The following is a 20918-nucleotide window of genomic DNA, read 5'->3' on the forward strand; positions in this document are numbered from 1 at the left end:
CCCGCCTGACCCTCCTGTAGTAACCCCTACTTTTAATAGACAACCTTCTAAACGGCCCGAAACATCTCTTGTTTGACACTTTTTTACTCAACTAAGAGAACAAAATAAGGCTAAGTGTAAAACTTGTGGGTCTTTGATGGCTCATAAATATACTGGAGACCGTAGCAGTACGAGTACTTTGACTAGACATATAAAGAAACACCCTAGAGATAAAGCTAGATATTTACAAATGAAAGCTGCACAAGAGGGGACACGTGTAGATACTATAGTTAACCCTAGTACATGGTCAAATGTAGTTCAACAGGAAATTAACACTGTTACCGGTGACATTTTATATTATGATCCAACTAAAGATCGTGAAGAATTAACAAAAATGGTTACTGTTATGTGCTTACCCTATAGTTTTCCTTCTAACCCTCATTTTGTGCATTATATTAGAAGAGTTTTTATTCCTATTTATAAAGGATGGCCTCGCGCAACCGTAAAGAGCGATATTTATAAATATAAACATGAATATGAATAATATTTGCGCTATTTATTTACTCATATAGATTGTCGCATTGCTAGTACTACTGATATTGGTAGAAGTGGTAATGACTGTGATTATCTAACTGTTACAAGTCATTGGATAAATGAGGACTGGATAATGCAAAAGCGCATTATTGCTTATAGAATAATTAATTCACGCTACACATGTAAGTTTATTGCTAACATAGTTGCAGATATTTGTAGATATTTTTGCATTAGAGATAAAATAATGTCGGTTTCAATGGATAATGCTTCTAGTAACACTAATGCTATAGGCTTGCTTACAACTACACTAAATCTTGCATTTAGTAATATTTTTCATGTTAGATGTATTTGTCATATTTACCATTTAATCGTCGGTGATGGTATGAAAGTTTTAAATGTAGAAATTGAAAATGTTAAAATGGCTCTTAATTGGCTTTTTTATTCAACCCGTAGAAGTAGACTTAGAGACTATTTTAAAAAATGTGATGAATTTGGCCTTAGGAAAAGAAATGTTCCTAAACCATGTCCGACTAGATGGAATTACATGTATGAAAGTTTAGTTGTTGTATATGAATATAGAAACCCAATAAGCGCAACGTATAATGCTCGTATAGGTGATGATGATGATAATGATGAACATCTTACAAATCAAGATTGGACTAATGTTAAAATGCTTGTAAACTTTTTAGAACAATTTCATGTTGCTAAAAAAGAATTATCTGGGCAATATTATCCTACTATTCTAACTGTTTAGTTTATATTGCAGCACTTGCAGATTTATTTACTCAATTTTCAGAGGGTGGAGTAATTTATCAACAAGTTAATTCTATGAAAGCTAAGTTTAAAAAATATTTTTTTCCTATCCCCCCTATTTTTTGTGTTGTTGCAGTGTTAAATCCTACAATGAAATTAGGAGGTCCTCACTTTTGGTACTCAAAAATTTATAACGCTTTATCACTTTCAACTGAGGAATTTGGTACACTTGGAGATGCAAAAGCCTCAGTTAAAATAAATGCTCAAACAATTTATAATGCTTATCAACTTGCCTTAGACCATGATAGACCAAATGTTCCAACTCCTACTTCGTCTAGTTCGCAATCATCTAAAAGAACTGCGGACATAAAAGCCTTTAGTTCTTGGACGGAGTTCAGGGGTTCTCAAGGTGTTAATATTGGTGATAGTTCACAACTAAATGAGCTTCAAGTTTATTTGTCGCAGGGACTTGAATCAGAGAATCCCGACGACTCCTTCGATGTTTTGGAATGGTGGAAGGACAAACAAAAATACTATCCGGTTCTTTCAAGGATGACTCGAGATATTTTAAGTGTGCAAGCTTCAACAGTGGCATCAGAGAGCGCTTTCTCTATGAGGGAGAACTTGGAAAAATCAGTACTCTTCAGAGATTGGATCCGTTCGGAAAGAAGAAATTTTGGACTTGCAGAATCACAACCGGAGATAGACGAAGCTTATGAAGAAATGCTAGCAGAACTTGCGCAAGATGCTGCTTCGCCCGGAAGCGGTGATGAACAAGCTTATTTTCCACCACCACCAACGGAAATTCCTCCGGACCTTGAATGATTTATGAGATTTGTTAGAGATAATACATAGACTATTATGTAACTAGAATTTTGGCACATCTTCCTTAGTTTTTTTTTCCTTTTAATGGTGGTATTAGTACCTTGTTGTGCTCATTCCATTGGAGGGAGGAAGACTAAGAAAGATATTGCCATTTTTTGTTAATGTCGTAATAATAAAAATTATAAGACATTCCCTTGAATATTTCTTTGCAATTTATTTTGTGTTTAAATTTGATATAGTATATATATTATATATCTAATACATATAAACTATATATATATATATATATATATATATATATATATATATATATATAATGATTTTAAATTTAAATCTCTTGATGACTTAGCACAACTCTTTGATAAAAAGCTTTCTGGTTTAAATGTTAGACCAATTGATTTATCACAGAATTTTGCTGATAAAATTGAGATTGTTTCTGATTATAAAAATGAGACGTGGTCAGAGTTTAATAAACTCAAGGGTTTAGTAGGTACGCTGCCAAACTTACTATTATTCACGGCCTACCCCTCAAGATGTGTTAATAGAAGAACGTATTGGAATCAGACTAATACGTCTACATCGCTTCCTAATATATATATATATATATATATATATATATATATATATATAGTATGCAGGAAATTGTCTTAGATAAAAAAAATTCAAAAAAAATAATTCGGAACAAAAAAGCCTGTTTAGGCCCGTGGGTCCGGCCCATTTAGCTCGGGACCATATGGGCTTAGGCCCACAGTGGACCGGTTCCCTAATTTGGACCGTTAGGCCCGAGACAGCCAAAATTCGGGACCATTTGGCCGGGACCGTTTAGCCCATTTAGGCCCCGGCCCCGGCCAGAATACAGCCTTGTTTAGGGTGGTTGAAAGTATTTTGCTTTTAAAATTTAGTCGTGAAATTTGAAACTTCAGACCATCCGTCTGTCACAAATCTCTTTTAAGAACAGAAGTGCGTATATAAAACTAGATAAGTCTAATGGATTCAGCACTAATTTGCTGATTGAAAAGAACAGAAGAGCGTATAAAAGTAGATAAGTCTAATGGATTCAGCACTAATTTGCTGATTGAAGCATCAGTAAAAGACAAAGGGAAAAAAGGATGGAAAAACTCAATGCTCCTTCATCACGAGCTCAAGAAAGCTCCATATTTACAATTCGCATCAGGAAAATCCCCTATCTTGTTTCCCTTATGATTCGTGTTGGTATCACATGATTTGCAGCTCCGTAGAGAAAGTTACCGACGCAAATATCGGAATATCCTGGAGAGTTTGGTGTACGTAGCTTACCCTATTTCGTCTGACTACAGCTAAAGTGGAGAGCAATGATACAATAATGAAGATGGAGAATTTCTTCTCCCAAGTTGGTGTAAGACCCCAAATGTCTACTAGTACTACTTAAAATGGTGCCTTCTTATACGATTTGATTGGCTATGGAACTAATCAAAATTTGCGGAGGGTCAATATAGATTCAGTTATCAAAGAGAATGTGACCTAGTTCACCGAAGATGAATTCTTCTACCCACATGGCTTACGGCTGCCATGTGAATATATCAAGCCAAAGTTTTGAGCTTTTTTTTGGGTCTAATTTATGTTCTGGGAATTTCAATTAATATATTTTCCGGGAATTTAGTAAGAAGTTGAAAACCTGGGAGAAGAAAGCTAGAATTTTCCTTGGTCTGATGTTAAACATTGTTTTCTCTCTGCTAAAACCAGTGATTTAGAAAAGAAATTGCAAACTTAAAGGACTTGTAATGTTCAGTAACAAATTTGAAGGCCTAAAATAGTCCAACCCATAAACTTATGGGACCATTTGAGCCATTCTTTATTCTAGCTCTAGGCATGTAAGTTGATGAATAATTATGATATTTAGGTACGTCTAGTTCTACCCATCCTTAGTATTGGAATGAATTGGACCAATAGAGCAAATACCGATGATTAATTATGCAGATGGCAACTAGTGCAATTGAGGCCTTACTTAGATTATTAGTTGACTGTTCTTTCGCTGATAAATGTTCATACATAATAGTTTTGCTGTGTTGTATTACTGTAATATTCATCTTCCTGGGAACCTTCTATTTAGCTGGGATGTCTCACGCCTTTACAAGAGTTCACATACAGAACTCACACTCACCCACCCACCTCCCGCCAACTACAAAGAATAGTTAGAATATTTTAATATCTGCTATAAACAATATGAAGTTTTGTTTCTTGTCCCTTTGTGCCAACAAAGCAGTAATGCGCATGACCGAGCTATAATGGAGCTCTATTATAGATAAAGGAGGACCCTCCTAGTTGAAGTCTTTGAACTTTGGAACTTATGAACTTGCATGTCAGAACCTTAGAATAATCATTTCTTTTTTGTCCTCCTAGGAAAGTCAACTGACTCTGTCCCTTGAGGAGTTAGAGAAATGTGCAGCACTCTTTTGTTTATTCAAAGATTTTTCTTTTGTTATTCTCCATAAACAAGCCTTATTTAATTGATTATCAACTGTAAACATCTGTTTATTCTCTAGGTATGTCTCTTTAATTTACGTTATCTATATAAAGAAAGCAAGAATGCCTTTATTCATAAAAAAATGAATGATGTATTTCCTTACCTCATCTATGTTACGGTCTAAATTTAGCTGTTCAAGCAAGCAAGAATATTTTATGTTAGACATACATGGTGCACCCCTTCTTATTTTCTGCCTATAAATACAGGTTTGGAGCTGAAAATATTTTACATCAAAAATGGCTCAGCTGGTTGGTCCAGATGAAATAGAATCATTTAGAATGGATCTCGCAGAGATTGGAAGAAGCTTGAGATCATCATTCAGGGGCCAGTCTTCGAGTTTCAGGAGCAATTCAGCCTTAAGTGCTTCTCAGAAGGACGATGCTGTAGATGAGGAGAACATGTTGGCCTGGGCAGCAATTGAGAGACTGCCAACATTTGATAGGTTGAGATCATCTGTCTTTGAAATCAATGGCAGCGACGCCAATGTTAAGAGGAAAAGAGTAACTGATGTTACCAAACTCGGAGCTCTAGAAAGGCATGTTTTCATTGAAAAGATGATTAAGCACATTGAACATGACAACCTTCAATTGTTGCACAAAATCAGAAAGAGAATTGACAAGTAAGATTTCTGTTACATACCTTGGCTGTAAAATACAACGAAAGGTCATTGCTCTTGCTTTCGAATTGCCATCTTTTTGGTGATTGATAATGCTAATTTATGAATATCATTATTTGTATGTCTCATAGTTTGTCTTCTCATATTATCAAAGGTTTATCTGTTAGACTTAATTCAACGAACTGAAAATGTTTTGACTCTTGTAGAGTTGGTGTAGAATTGCCTACAGTGGAAGTGAGATATAAAAATTTAACCATTGAAGCAGAATGTGAGCTAGTTCATGGAAAGCCTCTCCCTACTCTTTGGAATTCTCTCAAAAGCATAACGATGGTAAGTTTTTTCCATTTGATTGAGCACCGTTTATATTTTCATCAATTTGATCTCTTACATGTGTGCTAGTTCAAACTAAAGTAGCAGCTGCTTAATGCTGGATTTAAAAATTGATAATCAGGAGGCATTTATTAGGACTTCAACTAGGAGAAGACGTGATTAATTGAACCATCATTAGCTGGAAATAGTGGAATCTTTCTTGTGCTAATATGTCCGGTTCGATATTCGGGTTATCTAATTTTAATAATATTTTCCATTAGGTCATTTTACGTATATGTGACAACAATATGTTATTTTTCTGATGCATTGCAACCAATTCTGTTAGTAAAAGTAAGAGAGAATTGATGAGCATCTTCATAGTGATCCTGGTTTCAGAGCTCACATGTTAAATGTATAGCATAAGGTGCAAGCTCCAGCATTAGGTTATTCTATTTTGCTACTTGTGATTCTACAGGTTTCTAAATCTAGTGATTCAATTTGTTCAACAGAACCTTGCTAGGCTTCCAGGTCTACAGTCAGAACTGGCCAAGATTAAAATCCTTAATGATGTCAGTGGTGTAATAAAACCTGGACGGTATGTCGCCGAAGCTTCTCCATCGCATATGCTCACTTTAAATAGTTATGCCAATGTAGCTCACTATAAGTACGCCAACAACTTGGATTTCTAGTTTCCGACTTGCAGGAGACAGACCTTTTTCTGGTCATTGTTATTACACTGCCAGTAATTCTCATCTCATATCTGGTGCAGTTAGTGTCTCATCAATCCTTGCTCGTTGATTGAACAAGAATAACAACAGCAGAATCTGTGTTGGTTGTATTAAGCTCGGTTTTTGGTGAAAATGCTTGTGAACTAGTCATCCTTGTTTTTATTTGTTGCTTGATATTTTACATAGCCCTATTCAGTAATGGCCATGTTTTGACAGCACGTAAGAGAACCGGTTATGTGAACCAAAAAAGCATTCGGCCCCTCAATCGTGTATTTACCTTGGGAACATAATGTGCATTGTGTACGCAGTACAAACCTCCAGACACTGGGCCGTTTGGTTGATTAATGTTCTCAATCAATTTGATAGTTGCAACTGAGAGATGAATAATATACTTGTCGCATAGTATTGTTCTGCAGAAAATTAGTTGACTAGCATTGATGCAAGTGATTAGTTAGTGATTACATTATCATATGCATAAACTTGCAAGAGGTTCTTTTGAGGTACATTTGTTGTGAAGTGATTTTTATTTGGGTCAAGTGTCAGAACTGGTCTTGCATTCGCGATAATCTTGTGATGTGAAGCTTGGTGCAGCTTACTTTTTACTGCTAATTTCAGTCTACCTTTTAGTAGTTTCTTCCTCCAGCATGTTCTGATATGGACAGTTAGTTCTTCATTTTGAAGTCATTGTTTTAAAATGTGAGTTTTTGAACCGGACACTTAGAATTTACTTAAGACATTTGCTATTTTTACAGAATGACTCTATTGCTTGGACCTCCTGGATGCGGCAAAACATCACTACTGAAAGCACTTTCAGGAAACCTGGACAAATCTCTTAAGGTCTCTTCAAGTTGTTTTGCTCTTAATGTCAGAAAAGATTAAAGTTGTTTTTGTTTTAATGTCGGCAAGAGAAAAATATAGGAATACTTTCTTAAAATAACCCGTCAGCTGATATGAAGCAACTACTTTGATCTACAACATACTGGATGAGAATTAATAGGTCTTCTTTTGTAGGAATTGTTTTATTAGTGATTTCCTGGTTCTTCTTAGCCACTTTTAGTTCCTTTATATCTTTAAGATCTCAGCTAGGGAACACTTAATTGCTATCTTTCTCCCATTTCACCAAGAGAGCAGAAGCTTTATTGACTTCACCAACCCCTCCTCCAAGAAGAAACTATTGAACAATTGCACTAATTTTTGCACCTTCACTTGAACAAGAGTGATGTAGAATTCATGGTATGGATGGAGTTCAGAATATATGGAGCTAATGTCGATCTTATGTGTCTGCTTCTGGCCATGTCTAACAGGTTTCTGGGGAGATTTCTTACAATGGTTATAAATTGGAAGAGTTTGTCCCACAGAAAACTTCTGCATATGTAAGCCAAAATGATCTACACATCCCTGAAATGACTGTTAGAGAAACACTAGATTATTCATCTCGTTTTCAAGGAGTAGGAAGCAGAGCAGGTATGCCTTTCTGCACATAAAAGATAAACTGCAGAGATGAATGTTCCAGCACTGTTTCTAAAGCTATGCCTTTCCTTTTGAAGAGATTATGACTGACCTAAGCAGAAGGGAGAAAGAAGCAGGAGTTGTTCCTGATCCAGATATAGACACTTACATGAAGGTAGTTTTAACATCAATTGTTTTCATTTCATCTTTGTTGAGCTATAAGGATTGCTTGATGTATCTATTGGACACAGTGTGCTTCCTGCTTATTTGTTCAAGTAAAATGCCTGGAAAATCATTTTTGCATTCCTCTGCAATCAATGTTGTAATTGATTTTAACCTTCTAAATCAAATTTCATCATATAGGCGATTTCTATTGAAGGACAAAAGAAAAACCTTCAGACAGATTATATTCTGAAGGTAACTTTATTGAAGTACCCTCTTTCTTAATCCTTTGTTAACAATCGGAATAGAAGTTAATGATTGCCACATTCTTGTCACTGTGTTCAGATTCTTGGACTTGATATTTGTGCTGACACATTGGTTGGTGATGCCATGAGAAGAGGTATCTCGGGTGGTCAAAAGAAAAGACTGACAACAGGTAATTTTAAACCACGATCTGCTTTGTAACAAAGCTGTCAGTTGTATTTCCATTAAGTTGGTTAATGAACTTGATACCATTTGCAAAACAAGTATAAAGGAACCAACTATTTGTGTGACGCAGGCGAGCTGATTGTTGGCCCCACAAAAGCATTGTTTATGGATGAAATATCAAATGGCTTAGATAGCTCGACTACATACCAGATTGTTGCTTGCCTTCAGCAGCTGGCACATATTACAGATGCAACTATACTTGTGTCGCTTCTTCAACCAGCACCAGAGACCTTTGATCTGTTTGATGATATAATCCTGATGGCCGAAGGAAAAATTCTTTACCATGGGCCAAGAAATTCTGCTTTAGAATTTTTTGAAAGCTGTGGGTTCAAATGTCCTGAAAGGAAAGGGGTGGCTGACTTCCTCCAGGAGGCAAGTCCATAGCAGCTGTTGTTAAATGGCCCTTATATTTTTCTCTGTCAATTAGAAGTTCACCAAATCTGTTCATTGTTTTCAGGTTACATCGAAAAAAGATCAAGCACAGTACTGGCATGGAACTAAAGAAACGTATAAATTTGTATCAGTTGATATGCTATCCAGAAAATTTAAGGGATCTCCTTACAGGAAAAAGCTGAATGAAGAACTTTCTGTTCCATATGATAACTCCAGGAGTCATAGAAACTCTATAACCTTTCGTGACTATTCACTTCCTAAATGGGAACTCTTTCGAGCTTGTATGTCAAGAGAATTCCTTCTCATGAAAAGGAATTCTTTCATCTACATATTCAAAACTGTTCAGGTAAGTGATCTGTTTTGTCTTTTTATGATGATACTCCAAGTTACAAAACATTCTCTACTCATTCGCTTTATCCGAAGCAAAGATAGAAGTCACATTTTCCTTCTTTAGATTTATCACAACTTATTGCAATCTATGCTTCTACTATGCAGCTCGCCATTATTGCATCCATCACTATGACTGTATTTTTTAGAACTCGGATGGATACTGATCTTGTACATGCAAATTATTATTTGGGAGCTCTGTTTTATGCTCTCATCATTCTTCTTGTGGATGGATTCCCTGAGCTGTCCATGACAATAACAAGACTTGCAGTTTTCTATAAACAGAGCGAGTTATGCTTTTACCCAGCATGGGCATATGCAATTCCTGCTACAATTCTCAAGATTCCTCTTTCTCTATTAGAATCTGTCATTTGGGTATCTATGACCTATTATGTCATTGGTTTCACCCCTGAGGCTGGAAGGTGAGTGCTACATGTAAATATCTTCTACTTTCTTGCTTCTGTTCCTTCAACTAAATTTTTTTGTTAGTTATATCACTATCTCCAGTAGGCTTCCACTCAGCAGCTTGCACTTCGCTAATTCCAGTTGTATTTAAAGAATGATTTGAATAATTTCATGCATTTTCGTGACTATTCTGTCACTTACAGGTTCTTCCGGCAATTACTTCTATTATTTGCCGTGCACATGACATCAATCTCCATGTTCCGTTTCTTGGCATCTGTCTGCCGGACTATCGTTGCTTCTACAGTTGCTGGTAGTTTATCAATCTTATTTGTCTTATGTTTCAGCGGATTCATAATACCAAGACGTAAGCATTCCTACTTCTTTGTTCATTTTGATATGATGCTCATGTGAGGGTGAGTAGCAGAACTAAACTACTGGTATTTGACTACAGCTTCAATGCCCATTTGGCTGAAATGGGGATTCTGGATTTCTCCGCTGTCATATGGTGAGATAGGTCTTGCTGTTAATGAATTTCTTGCGCCAAGATGGCAAAAGGTGAGAGTCAATAGCTCAAATATTTTCTCTCTAAATATGCAGTACTGAAAAGTATTTTCTAAGGCATATGTATAAGAAAATGAAAACAATATTGGTGGTTGTTTTTCCATCTTCTGTCCTGAAATTACGCTCCGAGAATAAAGTGATCATCTGTTTAAGATAATGATAAAGTGTTGTCATTTGTCAGTTCTTTTTTGTTATCTGAAAGAATGAAACTGTCTAGGGAAGATTCTATTCATGTCGGTAGTCATTAAACCCAAATTTGTAACACGCAAAGCATAAATTGTCTCTTTGATTCCAGAAACACTTGAATATGCAATGTTCATCATATACATAACAAATCACATCTTATAAAGCGTTACTAATTTTTTCCTTGACAAGAAACAGTAATCTAAAGGCTACCTTGGACCCAAGCGCTTAATGTTCTTTTGTATTCCTGTTGTAACAAATCCATTCAAGCACTTCATAGGCACTCAGTAGCAATAGCTGATTTTTCTCTCCAGCTAGGGTAAGACAGTTTCAACTATAGGTAACCTCTGAAATATGCAATAAAATTCTGCATGATGAGAATAACTCCAAATTTATAACCTAGCAGTCTCATTAGATGTTTTATGCAGATTTTAAATTTAGTTGTACATATTATAGTCAATACTCAGTATCACATGCTTCATTTTTAAACAGACGCTACCAGCAAACACAAGTATAGGGAATGGAGTCCTTGAAAGCCGTGGGTTTAACTTTGATGGATATTTTTATTGGATATCAGTTTGTGCTTTATTTGGCTTTACAATACTATTCAACATCGGTTTCACCTTGGCCTTAACTTTCTTAAAAGGTACGTTCATCTATATTTTGTACTTAAAGAATCTGCACAATAGATTTTGTAATTTACGTGCTGGTTTTCTTGAAAATGTGATGCAGCTCCTGGTTCTCGCGCCATTATATCAACGGATAAGTACTCCCAAATAGAAGGAAGTAGCGACTCTTGTGATAGAACTGATGCAGCTGATAGTTCCAAGGCCACAATTCCTAGCACCACAATGCATTCTCATGAAAGAGCAGGTTACCCTCTTATTCTATTGCACGAATAATTGGCTGAGAAATCTTGCTTTTTACCATCTTTCTCATCATTCTATAGTTGCTTCCTTGCTCTTCAAAAATGATTTCTTCTGTTGTTTTCCAGGAAGAATGGTTCTACCTTTCGAACCCCTATCTCTCGTGTTTCAAGATGTTCAGTACTATGTTGACACTCCTGTGGTATCTTCTAAATCTATCTCATTTAGTATTAGATCATTTTTGGATAACTTAGAGCTGTTTAAGCTGAGTTCCAGTAGCTGAAGTTGTGGTTTTATGTCCATGTCAGACAATGAAGGAGCTCGGTTTCACTCAAAATAGGCTCCAACTTCTTTCGGATATTACTGGCGCACTTAGACCCGGTATCCTTACAGCCCTTATGGGTGTCAGTGGTGCTGGAAAAACGACCCTCCTTGATGTTCTTGCTGGTAGAAAAACAAGTGGTTATGTTGAAGGAGAAATAAAAATTGGTGGATATCCTAAAGTTCAAGAGACATTCGCTAGAGTTTCAGGTTACTGTGAGCAGACAGATATACATTCTCCTCAGATAACTGTAGAAGAATCAGTTATATTTTCTGCCTGGCTACGACTTCATCCTCAGATTGACTCCAAAACGAAATATGTACGAACTTATTAACATAGAGTTTGAATTATTATTTCTTTCATGAACACCATTCTTTCTGGCTATATCTATATTTGAACTGCTTTGGCACATCTCCAGGAGTTTGTGAAAGAAGTCCTTGAGACCATTGAGCTAGATGGAATAAAAGACATGTTGGTTGGCATGCCGGGTGTTAGTGGGCTTTCAACTGAACAACGTAAACGGCTTACAATTGCTGTGGAGCTTGTTGCAAATCCCTCAATTATCTTCATGGATGAACCCACAACAGGGTTGGATGCAAGATCAGCTGCAATTGTCATGCGCGCTGTGAAAAATGTTGCTGATACAGGAAGAACAATAGTTTGCACCATCCACCAACCAAGCATTGACATATTTGAAGCATTTGACGAGGTAAGATGTATATAAGGAGTAAATGCTTAGTAATGCAGATTGAAGTGGAGTTTGAATGACTTTCCAGTATGCAAACACTGTGATTGCATTTAATTGTGCATGTACTTAATGGTCCATGGTTGGGTGGAGAATACTTTCCAATTTGTGCACTGAGCACAATCAACAAATGCTGCTTGAACAGCAATTTCAAGGTTTTAAGGTCGGTTATATATTCGTAGGCTTCAGTCAGATTACTCGCAGAGCCTAATGTCATGTTGCTTGATATATATATAGCATTTTAGAATTCTTGGGTAGTATCTCAAATTATGTGTATCAGTGCCTGGGGAAGTTGTCCTGGAAGCCATTTAAACGGTGACTAATGAGACCTTCCGAATGACTATTTAATAATATCTAGTTCCTTACAAATGAATAGGAGAAGTGTCGTCACATGAAGGCCTTAGATCATTTATCTCTGTTGTTTCCCACATTTAAAGATGATTAAACATAGATCTTACAGTATGTCTCTTGATTTCTTCTTCACGTTGCCGTGAAATTTGCGACCTCCATTTGTAGTAAAAGCAAAGACATCTACTTAGAAGTAGGATGATTAATCATAGATCTTACAATGTTCTTTTTTATAACCGTGGTGTCCTGGCCAACTTTTACGCACCTCAACTAATTCCATGGTATACTTGCTACCTCCCACCAACAACATGTATCAGGCAGGTAACTCTGTCCAAGAGATGGGAAGAAATCACCTAGTGTTTTTGCCTCTGCTGGAATTTGAACTCGACCTTATGGTTCTCAACCCATTTCATTGACCACTAAGACACGCCCTTGGGTACTAGAAGTTACAGTATGCTCTTGTTTTCTCCTTCAGATTGCCGTGGAAATTTGCGACCTCCATTTGTCTACATCTACTTAGAAATATCTTTCAGCTTGTCTAACTATGTATCCTTCATGGATATCATCAAAAAGTTATTTGTTTTTATTGTGCTCTTTTGCAGCTGATTCTGTTGAAAACTGGTGGGCGCATGATCTACTGGGGACACCTCGGTCGAAATTCTTGTAAAATGATTGAATATTTTGAGGTGCACTAGTTTCCTATTTTATTAATGTTGCAGCAAGCTAGTAACAAAAGCTTCTTTGCATAGTAGCTGAGACTGCTGTTTGTTTTTCTCATTTGACAGGGTATCTCTGGTGTCCCAAAAATAAAGAACAACTACAACCCAGCAACATGGATGCTAGAGGTTACATCAACATCTAGCGAAGCTGAGATTACCATAGACTTCGCTGAAGTCTATAAGAATTCTGCTCTACACAAGTTAGTCATAGCTATTCACCTCATCTAGCATCATTTCTATAATGCATCTTACACATTGTATCACTTAAAACTCAAAAGCACAGTATGCATGATTCCTCTTTGGTTTACGCTTTTTGTAGAAATAACGATGAGCTTGTAAAGAAGCTGAGTTTCCCACCAGCTGGTTCAAAGGATTTGCATTTCCCCACCCGGTTTTCACAGAATGGCTGGGGACAATTCAAGACTTGCTTCTGGAAACAATACTGGTCCTATTGGAGGAGTCCTTCATACAATTTAATGCGCTCTCTGCACATGCTTTTTGCTTCCCTTGTTTTTGGATTGCTCTTTTGGGATAAGGGAAAGAAACTGTAAGATGACAAAAACACTGTTAGACCAAAGCTTCAGTTAACTTATCGACAACATGCTTCACTATACCATGCTACTTAAAAACTTTATACATCCTCATGGAAATTTCTTGGCGACTTCTAAGTAACATATTTATCTCAAAAGTGATGCTTAAAGTGGTTGGCATGAGACAGTTGAAAAAGGAATTAGGTCGTCTGATCCTATATTTTCCGCTCAGATATCCTTTCCTGTTAAGTTTGTTAACATTCAACATTTTGGCTTAGTTTTATCTTTGTTGACATCACCCACACAGCTGAAACAGAACTCTGGAGTTCCATTTTTGGTGTGTGAAGGTTGATGCAGAACTGAATTTCTGTTTAAATAATGTGACGATCTCTCTCCAATGATAATGGACTTGGTTACGTCAACTAAAATAGAGTCACTTTATATATATATATATATATATATATATATATGAAGCTAAATTATATTTCTTACTGTTTTTTTTGTTTCTCTCCCTCCTTTTTGACAGAGATAACCAGCAGAGCGTCTTCAGTGTATTTGGTGCTATGTTCACTGCAGTAATCTTCTGTGGCATAAATAATTCATCTTCTGTTTTACCATATGTGACCACGGAGCGATCAGTCCTATACCGGGAAAGATTTGCTGGGATGTATGCATCATGGGCTTATGCATTAGCACAGGTATATATAAGGCTTACAAAATTGGCATGTTGACTTGTTGAAGTTACTGGGGATTCAGTAATACCAAATCTTACACTTGTCTTCAACAGTTCACTGCTTCCTAGTTGAGTTGATTACCTTGATTTTGTAGGTGGCAATTGAAATTCCTTATCTTTTAGCTCAAGCGCTTGCATTTACTGTCATAACATATCCGATGATTGGATATTATTGGTCAGCCTATAAGGTTTTCTGGTACTTCTATTCGATGTTTTGCACGTTGCTGTACTTCACGTACTTGGGAATGATGCTTGTTTCAATGACGCCCAACTTTCCAGTAGCCGCAATTCTTCAATCATCCTTTTACACAATGTTCAACCTCTTTGCTGGCTTCTTGATGCCAAAGGCGGTAAGTGGTTCAGAATTTAAGCCGCTTTGAATGTAAAAATCAATGATTATTTTGTAATTACCTCTGTCAGTGTGTGACATTTAAAATTTTGTTTCTTTTCCCTGCATTGCAGCAAATCCCAAAATGGTGGATCTGGTTCTATTATCTAACACCTACATCTTGGACGTTGAATGGGATGCTTACTTCACAATATGGAGATGTAGATACGGAGATTAATGTGTTTGGAGAAAAGAAATCAGTAGCAGCCTTTCTTAGGGACTATTTTGGTTTTCACCACAATCAATTACCTATTGTAGCTGTTGTTTTGATTGCATACCCCCTAGTTTTTGCCAGTCTATTTGCATTTTTCATTGGGAAGTTGAACTTCCAGAGGAGGTGATATTGCAATTTATTCATTGTTTGTTTCAAATTAAATAGTTTCCATGTTACTTTTGTATATTAGACTGGGGGAAAATAAGGTTATGGTATATTCATAATACCAGGGAGAGAAGTATGGGATCTGATAAGATGCATGAATTTCTAATCTGTCTTTTCTAAGAGTAGATGAGAGTTTAAAGTTTATCATACAAAGATTATATCAAAACGGTAAAAACTTAAGCCAGAATTTGATTTTGACTTTACTTTCTTTTTCAAAATTTCTTTTTATATTAAAAACAGGACTTCTAGTAGATCTTGGTTTTGGCTAACTTAACTATATTGGGTGTAAACATCCTATGCCAGTAAATTAAATTTTTTACCATTGTAAAACATTATGATTCCATCTTAAATTTGATATTATACAAGATTGATTCCAAACCCTTTACTGTGATTAATTGCTTGTTTTGGTCGACGGATACATGTACTCGCAATCCTGATATTTATACAGGCAAAAACACTAAGCATAGAATAGGAATTAAGGGGTCGCTCAATAATTCTTACATAATTCATAACATCATAGTATTTGGCTAAATTACATAAACCCCTTCATCTTGTCTCAATCACGTGCATTCCTTATGCTTCAATCTGCCCGTGTCTGTGTACACTGTGGATGGACCTGGTTCATGCTTGGATTCCTTTGTCAATCATCAAACAAACTTCACTTGGGCCAACAACAACGCGCAAGTGTTTGAAGCAATCCCATTCACAGAGATTCAGAAATTCTGGTACTGCAAATTAGTTTCATTTCTTTTTACCATTTCTCAAACAGCTATGTTTCAGCTATTCCCTTGAACTGTAGTGACAAGTTGAGAAGGTAAAGCATTCTTGGTAGGAACTAACCGCAACAAAGATTTTATCATTACCGTTAATAGCAAAATTACAGTTACACTACCATTAAATGCTAAGCATAAGCATCTACATATCATACATGTATGCACTTAAAGTGAGTTGGGACAAGGTCCAACCCCATATCAATTAATAGCCTGAAAATGAATCTGTAGCCTATGAACAATTATTTACAATCATCTAAACAACTGAATTGCTCAGATAAATTACTGGGGAATAAAGTTCTTAACAAATTGCACAAAATCACTACTAACGGAACTATGGTCAGAACAACTTAGTGCTTTCACAAATAAGATAATGGATGAGAGAGATTCCCCTTTGGCTGACTTCAGGTCAACTGCACAGTATACACAACACTACCAACACAAGTAAGAAATAAGCATGACAGTCTGAGACTACTGCTAAATGAAAAGGAAGAGAGCTAGACTATGTGACGGAGGCTCTTGGTATAAGGAATACAATTGAATGGGGTTAATGTAGAGCTTTTTCCTTGTGGCCTTTCAATTCTCCATATTAAGATCCAAATTATACAGAAAGAACCCTCTCAGAGAACAGCACACTAGTAGTTCACCATCTTGAATGCTTGAAGGCTTTAAAAACTGTACCATGCCCAAACTCCTCAGCTCAGGTCCGCAATAATAAGAAGGTGAATGACAAGGAAAAGCATCCACATCAAAGTTAAGATTAACCCTGTAGCTTCTGATCAATGCCCACATCTCATAGTCCTCCGAGATCCATATGTCCATTGCACTCTAATGAATATGCAATTGGCAGAAAGACAAATACTCTTCCTTCACTAGGAGAGACATGGTTTCATGTGTTCCGCATTCACGTGATTGTCTTGAACTACATTGTGTTCCAGGATGAGGCATGAGGGAGAATTCTTCTGTATCCAATCTAAACATCAAAACTGCAATTGAGTGAGGAGGGATCTCTCCAAATTCTCGATCCATAATCCAATGAATTGCACCATTAACAATTGCAGGAGAGAGATAAGTCTGGATGGAATTCAAAGAAGGTGAACTAATTCTCCTCCAAGTTTGACTCCTGATAGTGTAGATTAAATATTGACAGCTAATAACTCGTACTTCTGCATAAAGAATCTTAAGTTCCCTAGTCAATGGACACAAATAAAAACCACAGATGCTGCCAGCACCGAGTGTGTCTTATGGTTATTTCATCTTGTGTTAAGGGGTTAAAAACAAAATATGTAGAAGGGAAAACATGGTCACCGAAAAGAAGTAATCCTTGACAAGAATGTAAAAGACAAGGATGGTACTTCGTCATTGTAAGTTCAGGTTTGAGGCTTACTTTCTCGAGCACCTTCTCTTTACTATCATTTTCCTCTAGCACGAAAAAGTCAAGTTCGTCATATTGTACGAAAAGCCTCTCCCTATCATGATGTAAGGTGGCAAACTAACGTGATAAGATCAAAGCCTGCCACAGCCGACAGACCCTTCGACTTTTCATAATGCAATCTATGGGAATCCGACTTAGGACACTGATGATGATACAATCAGGGAAACGTTCAAAAGCTCCATAACTCGTACTAGTCACATTATATTTAGTGCTTGTGGAAATAGTTGAACCAACTAGCGAACTCAAGAGACACGGAACCCATGTGAAGCTTTGACGTATCATGACCTACAAAGTAGACAATGATAAGATTATTGAGTTACGAAATTTTTATAGACCAATAAAAAAGAAAACAGAGGATTGATCTAGTGGAAGAGACCCTCCACCTCCAACTAACAAGTTGGGAGTTTGAGCCGCTCCAACCATTTCCGGATGAATCAGATACGCTATGACTGAATTACACAAAACATCTAACATTTGCATCCATAAATTCAGTGTCAAAGAATGATATGAGAATGGAACCCAGTACTTAAATCAATAAAATCAGTCAGAAACAAGAAGGCACGTTCTTAATGAGATTGTAATCCTATGCTGCTTTGCTAATAAAGCCAGGGAAAATTGAGGAATACAAGAAGGGGCATTGGCAGGTGAAGATTATGACAGAGAAGAAAGGATGGAAAAGATTTCAGGGAGGTAAATAATTTTATTAATGGTGGGGAAAGCCCCTCTATACAAGAAGGATATTAAAATTAGACAAAACTGCATCAAAATGTGGCTCTCTACAAAAGAAACCCAATCATCTATATACATAGAAACACCTTACATAATACATATGTTTTTTGATATGGAGCACCTTACATAATATATACATCTCTTTTCTTTTTAATATTAAATCTCTATTATGTACACACACATAGAGAGAGACATAGATAAACCTTTTTAGCGAAGTAGCTTTCACTAAACTAGGTGCTAGGCATGAGTTCAGTCCTAGTCGATCGATCGATCGAGAGAGAGAGAGAGAGAGAGAGAGAGAGAGAGAGAGAGAGAGGCATCTATAGCTTGGCATTCACTTTTATCCTTTCTACGGCTTTTTGACTATTCAACTTTCAGCGACATACAAATTACTTGTTCGCTTCTTATGAGTTACTTCTATGGGTTTGCCCTTAAATAACCAGTAAAGGTTCCTTTAAACAACTAAACCGGCTTCATCTTTTTCTCCTTTAAATTTTTGAAAAAAAAGGCCACAGTCAATCATCAAATTTGAGACGAGCCTCTACATAGTCATCTCTCACTATCTTTCTCAGAACTCAATACCCTTCTTTGACAATCAAGTCTGATAATGATGTCTAGATTTATGCTTCTCTTACTTCATTCCTAGGAGGCTGTTTCTCAATTTGTCGTTACTTTTTACTTTCATTATGGAGCCGGTTGTGGAAACCATGGTCCAAAGGAAGACATAACATGGGAAAATGAAAAAGAGAAAACAGGATATAGGTTTATCAATTACGACAAAAGAAAAAAAAGGCAAGTATTTCTTTTTTATGCTTTTTGTTTTAGTTACTAGCTGCCATACAAAATCACCATTAATAGCAGCTTACAGCTTGTTATTTGAAATAGAAGGCTTCTTAACAAATATGTAGAGTGCTATCTAAAAGGCGTCATTTGATTAACTGAGTTGGTTGCTCTCGGTTAAATTCTCTGTAGTATCGTTTTTCCTTCAACTTTTGAGTTGCATGGATTGACTTTCTTTTGCTTTCCTTAGTCTTCTGGTCCTCATACTGCATCTATACTAATTAAAGCAAATAGAATAGTTCCCTCTTCTTTAATTCATGTATCAATCATTACTAGCTCGAATCACTTCATTATTTTACAAAGATCAGAAACAACCGACGCACACATTTTTTCTGAAAAACTTAGCAATGAAACTCCAGTTCTAGTAAACAGTAAACCAAGAAAGGATTTGGTCAACATTATGTTAACCTTAAAATAACAATCAAATTAACACTAGAGGTGCATGCAAAGCTATTGTTAGGTTTCGTGAATGGGAAATGGAAGAGGTACCTTTTGAATTGCAACTCTTCGTCTCACCCTTTCATTGTCTATAAATTTAGAGGATTAGCCTCAATTTTCAGACATGGAAAATCTGAAACTTCTTCCATCTTTTCTACATTGTTGCATTATTTTTCCAAATAAACAAAGTGTCAAGTGTGATTTGCTCCGTTTGTTAAAGTTCTTTAATTTCGATTGCCAATATTACAAAATAGTTTTTTTCCGTTCTATCATGGGAGGAAGTAATCCATAACAGTGAGGGGATTAAATTCCTTAAGGACACACAAATAACTTGTGGGCTCGGAAATTATTATATGTTTTGTTTTATTGAACTACTATTTCTTTACTTCTCTGGTTTTCAGGTTTTGAATACAGATTACCTACAGCTATATGGCTAATTAACTTTTCCATTCAGAGACGAATGTGTTGAAGCTAAAACATTAGACACCTAGATGAAACCAAGTATTGAAATTAGCAGTTTTAACACACTAAAGTTTTGAAGTTTAAAGAATAAAGGAATTTAGGTGAGCAGTTGCCTGATAGGGTTCTCTCGGTCGAAGGGTTTCAGAATAATCACAACTTGGAGCCATAATATTAATGACATGGACGCAAAAAAAAAAAAAAAATGCAGATCAACTAGATAGTTACAATCATCATGCAAAAAGGGAGTTTGAGGGATTTCTATATGCATGTAACCAAACTCAATTTCCATTCTGCTAATAAAAAACAGAGAAAGAGATTAGGGTCTAAGAGAAAGATGGGAAACTTACAATTTGATTTCACTGCTGCAGAAAGATAATCACACCCAGGAGTAAGGAATTCGCCGGAGAAATGGATCAAGTAACTAGAACACTGCATTTTCCCCTACTATATTACAAGTGTGAGTAGAAGTGTAAAACCAATAGCATTTACCATGGGACAAATGGTTTTATGCGACTTAAAACGCATTTGCTAATTAAGACTTGTAGAAGTCATGTGTTTTAAATGCTACTTACGAAATGGATTCTGCTACCGGACGGACTTGTGAGTTTTGAGGCTGACACAACATTTAAGCTAGTAGGCTTAGTACTTCCTATATCCTATATTATAAAAAGACTAGTGGATTTGTCCCCGTTTCCCGCGGATACATCTTTGAGAATTTAAGTAATTAAAATAGTAAAGTAGATAAAAGTCTAATTTATAAGCATATGAATAATTCTATAAGTTTGTTACGATAAGTATAATATTTATCTTTGTAGACAGCTTGATAAATTCGCCAAAGCCTCTTTAATTGCCTTATTTGTCATCTATAAACTGCTTAAATAGGTTTTAACATTTAAAGTTTATTTAACGTAGATTCCAAAGAATAGTCGAAAAAGTAA

At 36.2% G+C, this 20918-nt stretch overlaps 1 protein-coding gene and 1 long non-coding RNA gene across 2 annotated transcripts; one reads left to right on the plus strand and one right to left on the minus strand.

The window, feature by feature from the left end:
• The first annotated feature begins 3037 nt into the window (after positions 1–3037).
• LOC104217163 (pleiotropic drug resistance protein 3) lies at positions 3038–15414 on the plus strand. The gene is made up of 25 exons (XM_009767322.2): positions 3038–3466; positions 4801–5213; positions 5417–5540; positions 6029–6114; positions 7000–7084; positions 7552–7711; positions 7795–7871; positions 8060–8113; positions 8204–8294; positions 8418–8719; positions 8805–9086; positions 9236–9549; positions 9736–9896; positions 9984–10087; positions 10769–10922; positions 11009–11149; positions 11271–11344; positions 11451–11783; positions 11883–12173; positions 13160–13243; positions 13343–13476; positions 13596–13823; positions 14333–14504; positions 14635–14889; positions 15002–15414. The coding sequence occupies exons 2-25, from the start codon at positions 4831–4833 to the stop codon at positions 15266–15268; spliced, it is 4356 nt and encodes a 1451-aa protein (XP_009765624.1). The 5' UTR covers positions 3038–3466; positions 4801–4830; the 3' UTR covers positions 15269–15414.
• Positions 15415–16416: 1002 nt separating this feature from the next.
• On the minus strand, positions 16417–20420 carry LOC104217162 (uncharacterized). The gene is made up of 2 exons (XR_708691.2): positions 20328–20420; positions 16417–17796 (listed from the first exon to the last, which is right to left on the minus strand). It is a non-coding gene; the product is annotated as an uncharacterized lncRNA (long non-coding RNA).
• Between the last annotated feature and the right edge of the window lie 498 nt (positions 20421–20918).

Source organism: Nicotiana sylvestris, chromosome 1 (genome assembly GCF_000393655.2).
Source record: "Nicotiana sylvestris chromosome 1, ASM39365v2, whole genome shotgun sequence".
In the NCBI taxonomy this organism is placed as follows: domain Eukaryota; kingdom Viridiplantae; phylum Streptophyta; class Magnoliopsida; order Solanales; family Solanaceae; genus Nicotiana; species Nicotiana sylvestris.

Excerpts from the sequence above, each read along its gene's own strand:
- LOC104217163 (XM_009767322.2), top strand. The coding sequence starts at position 4,831 with ATGGCTCAGCTGGTTGGTCCAGATGAAATAGAATCATTTAGAATGGAT. Across the intron at positions 11,784-11,882 it reads TTGACTCCAAAACGAAATAT|GAGTTTGTGAAAGAAGTCCT; the intron begins GTACGAACTTAT and ends GCACATCTCCAG. Across the intron at positions 14,505-14,634 it reads GGGCTTATGCATTAGCACAG|GTGGCAATTGAAATTCCTTA; the intron begins GTATATATAAGG and ends TTGATTTTGTAG.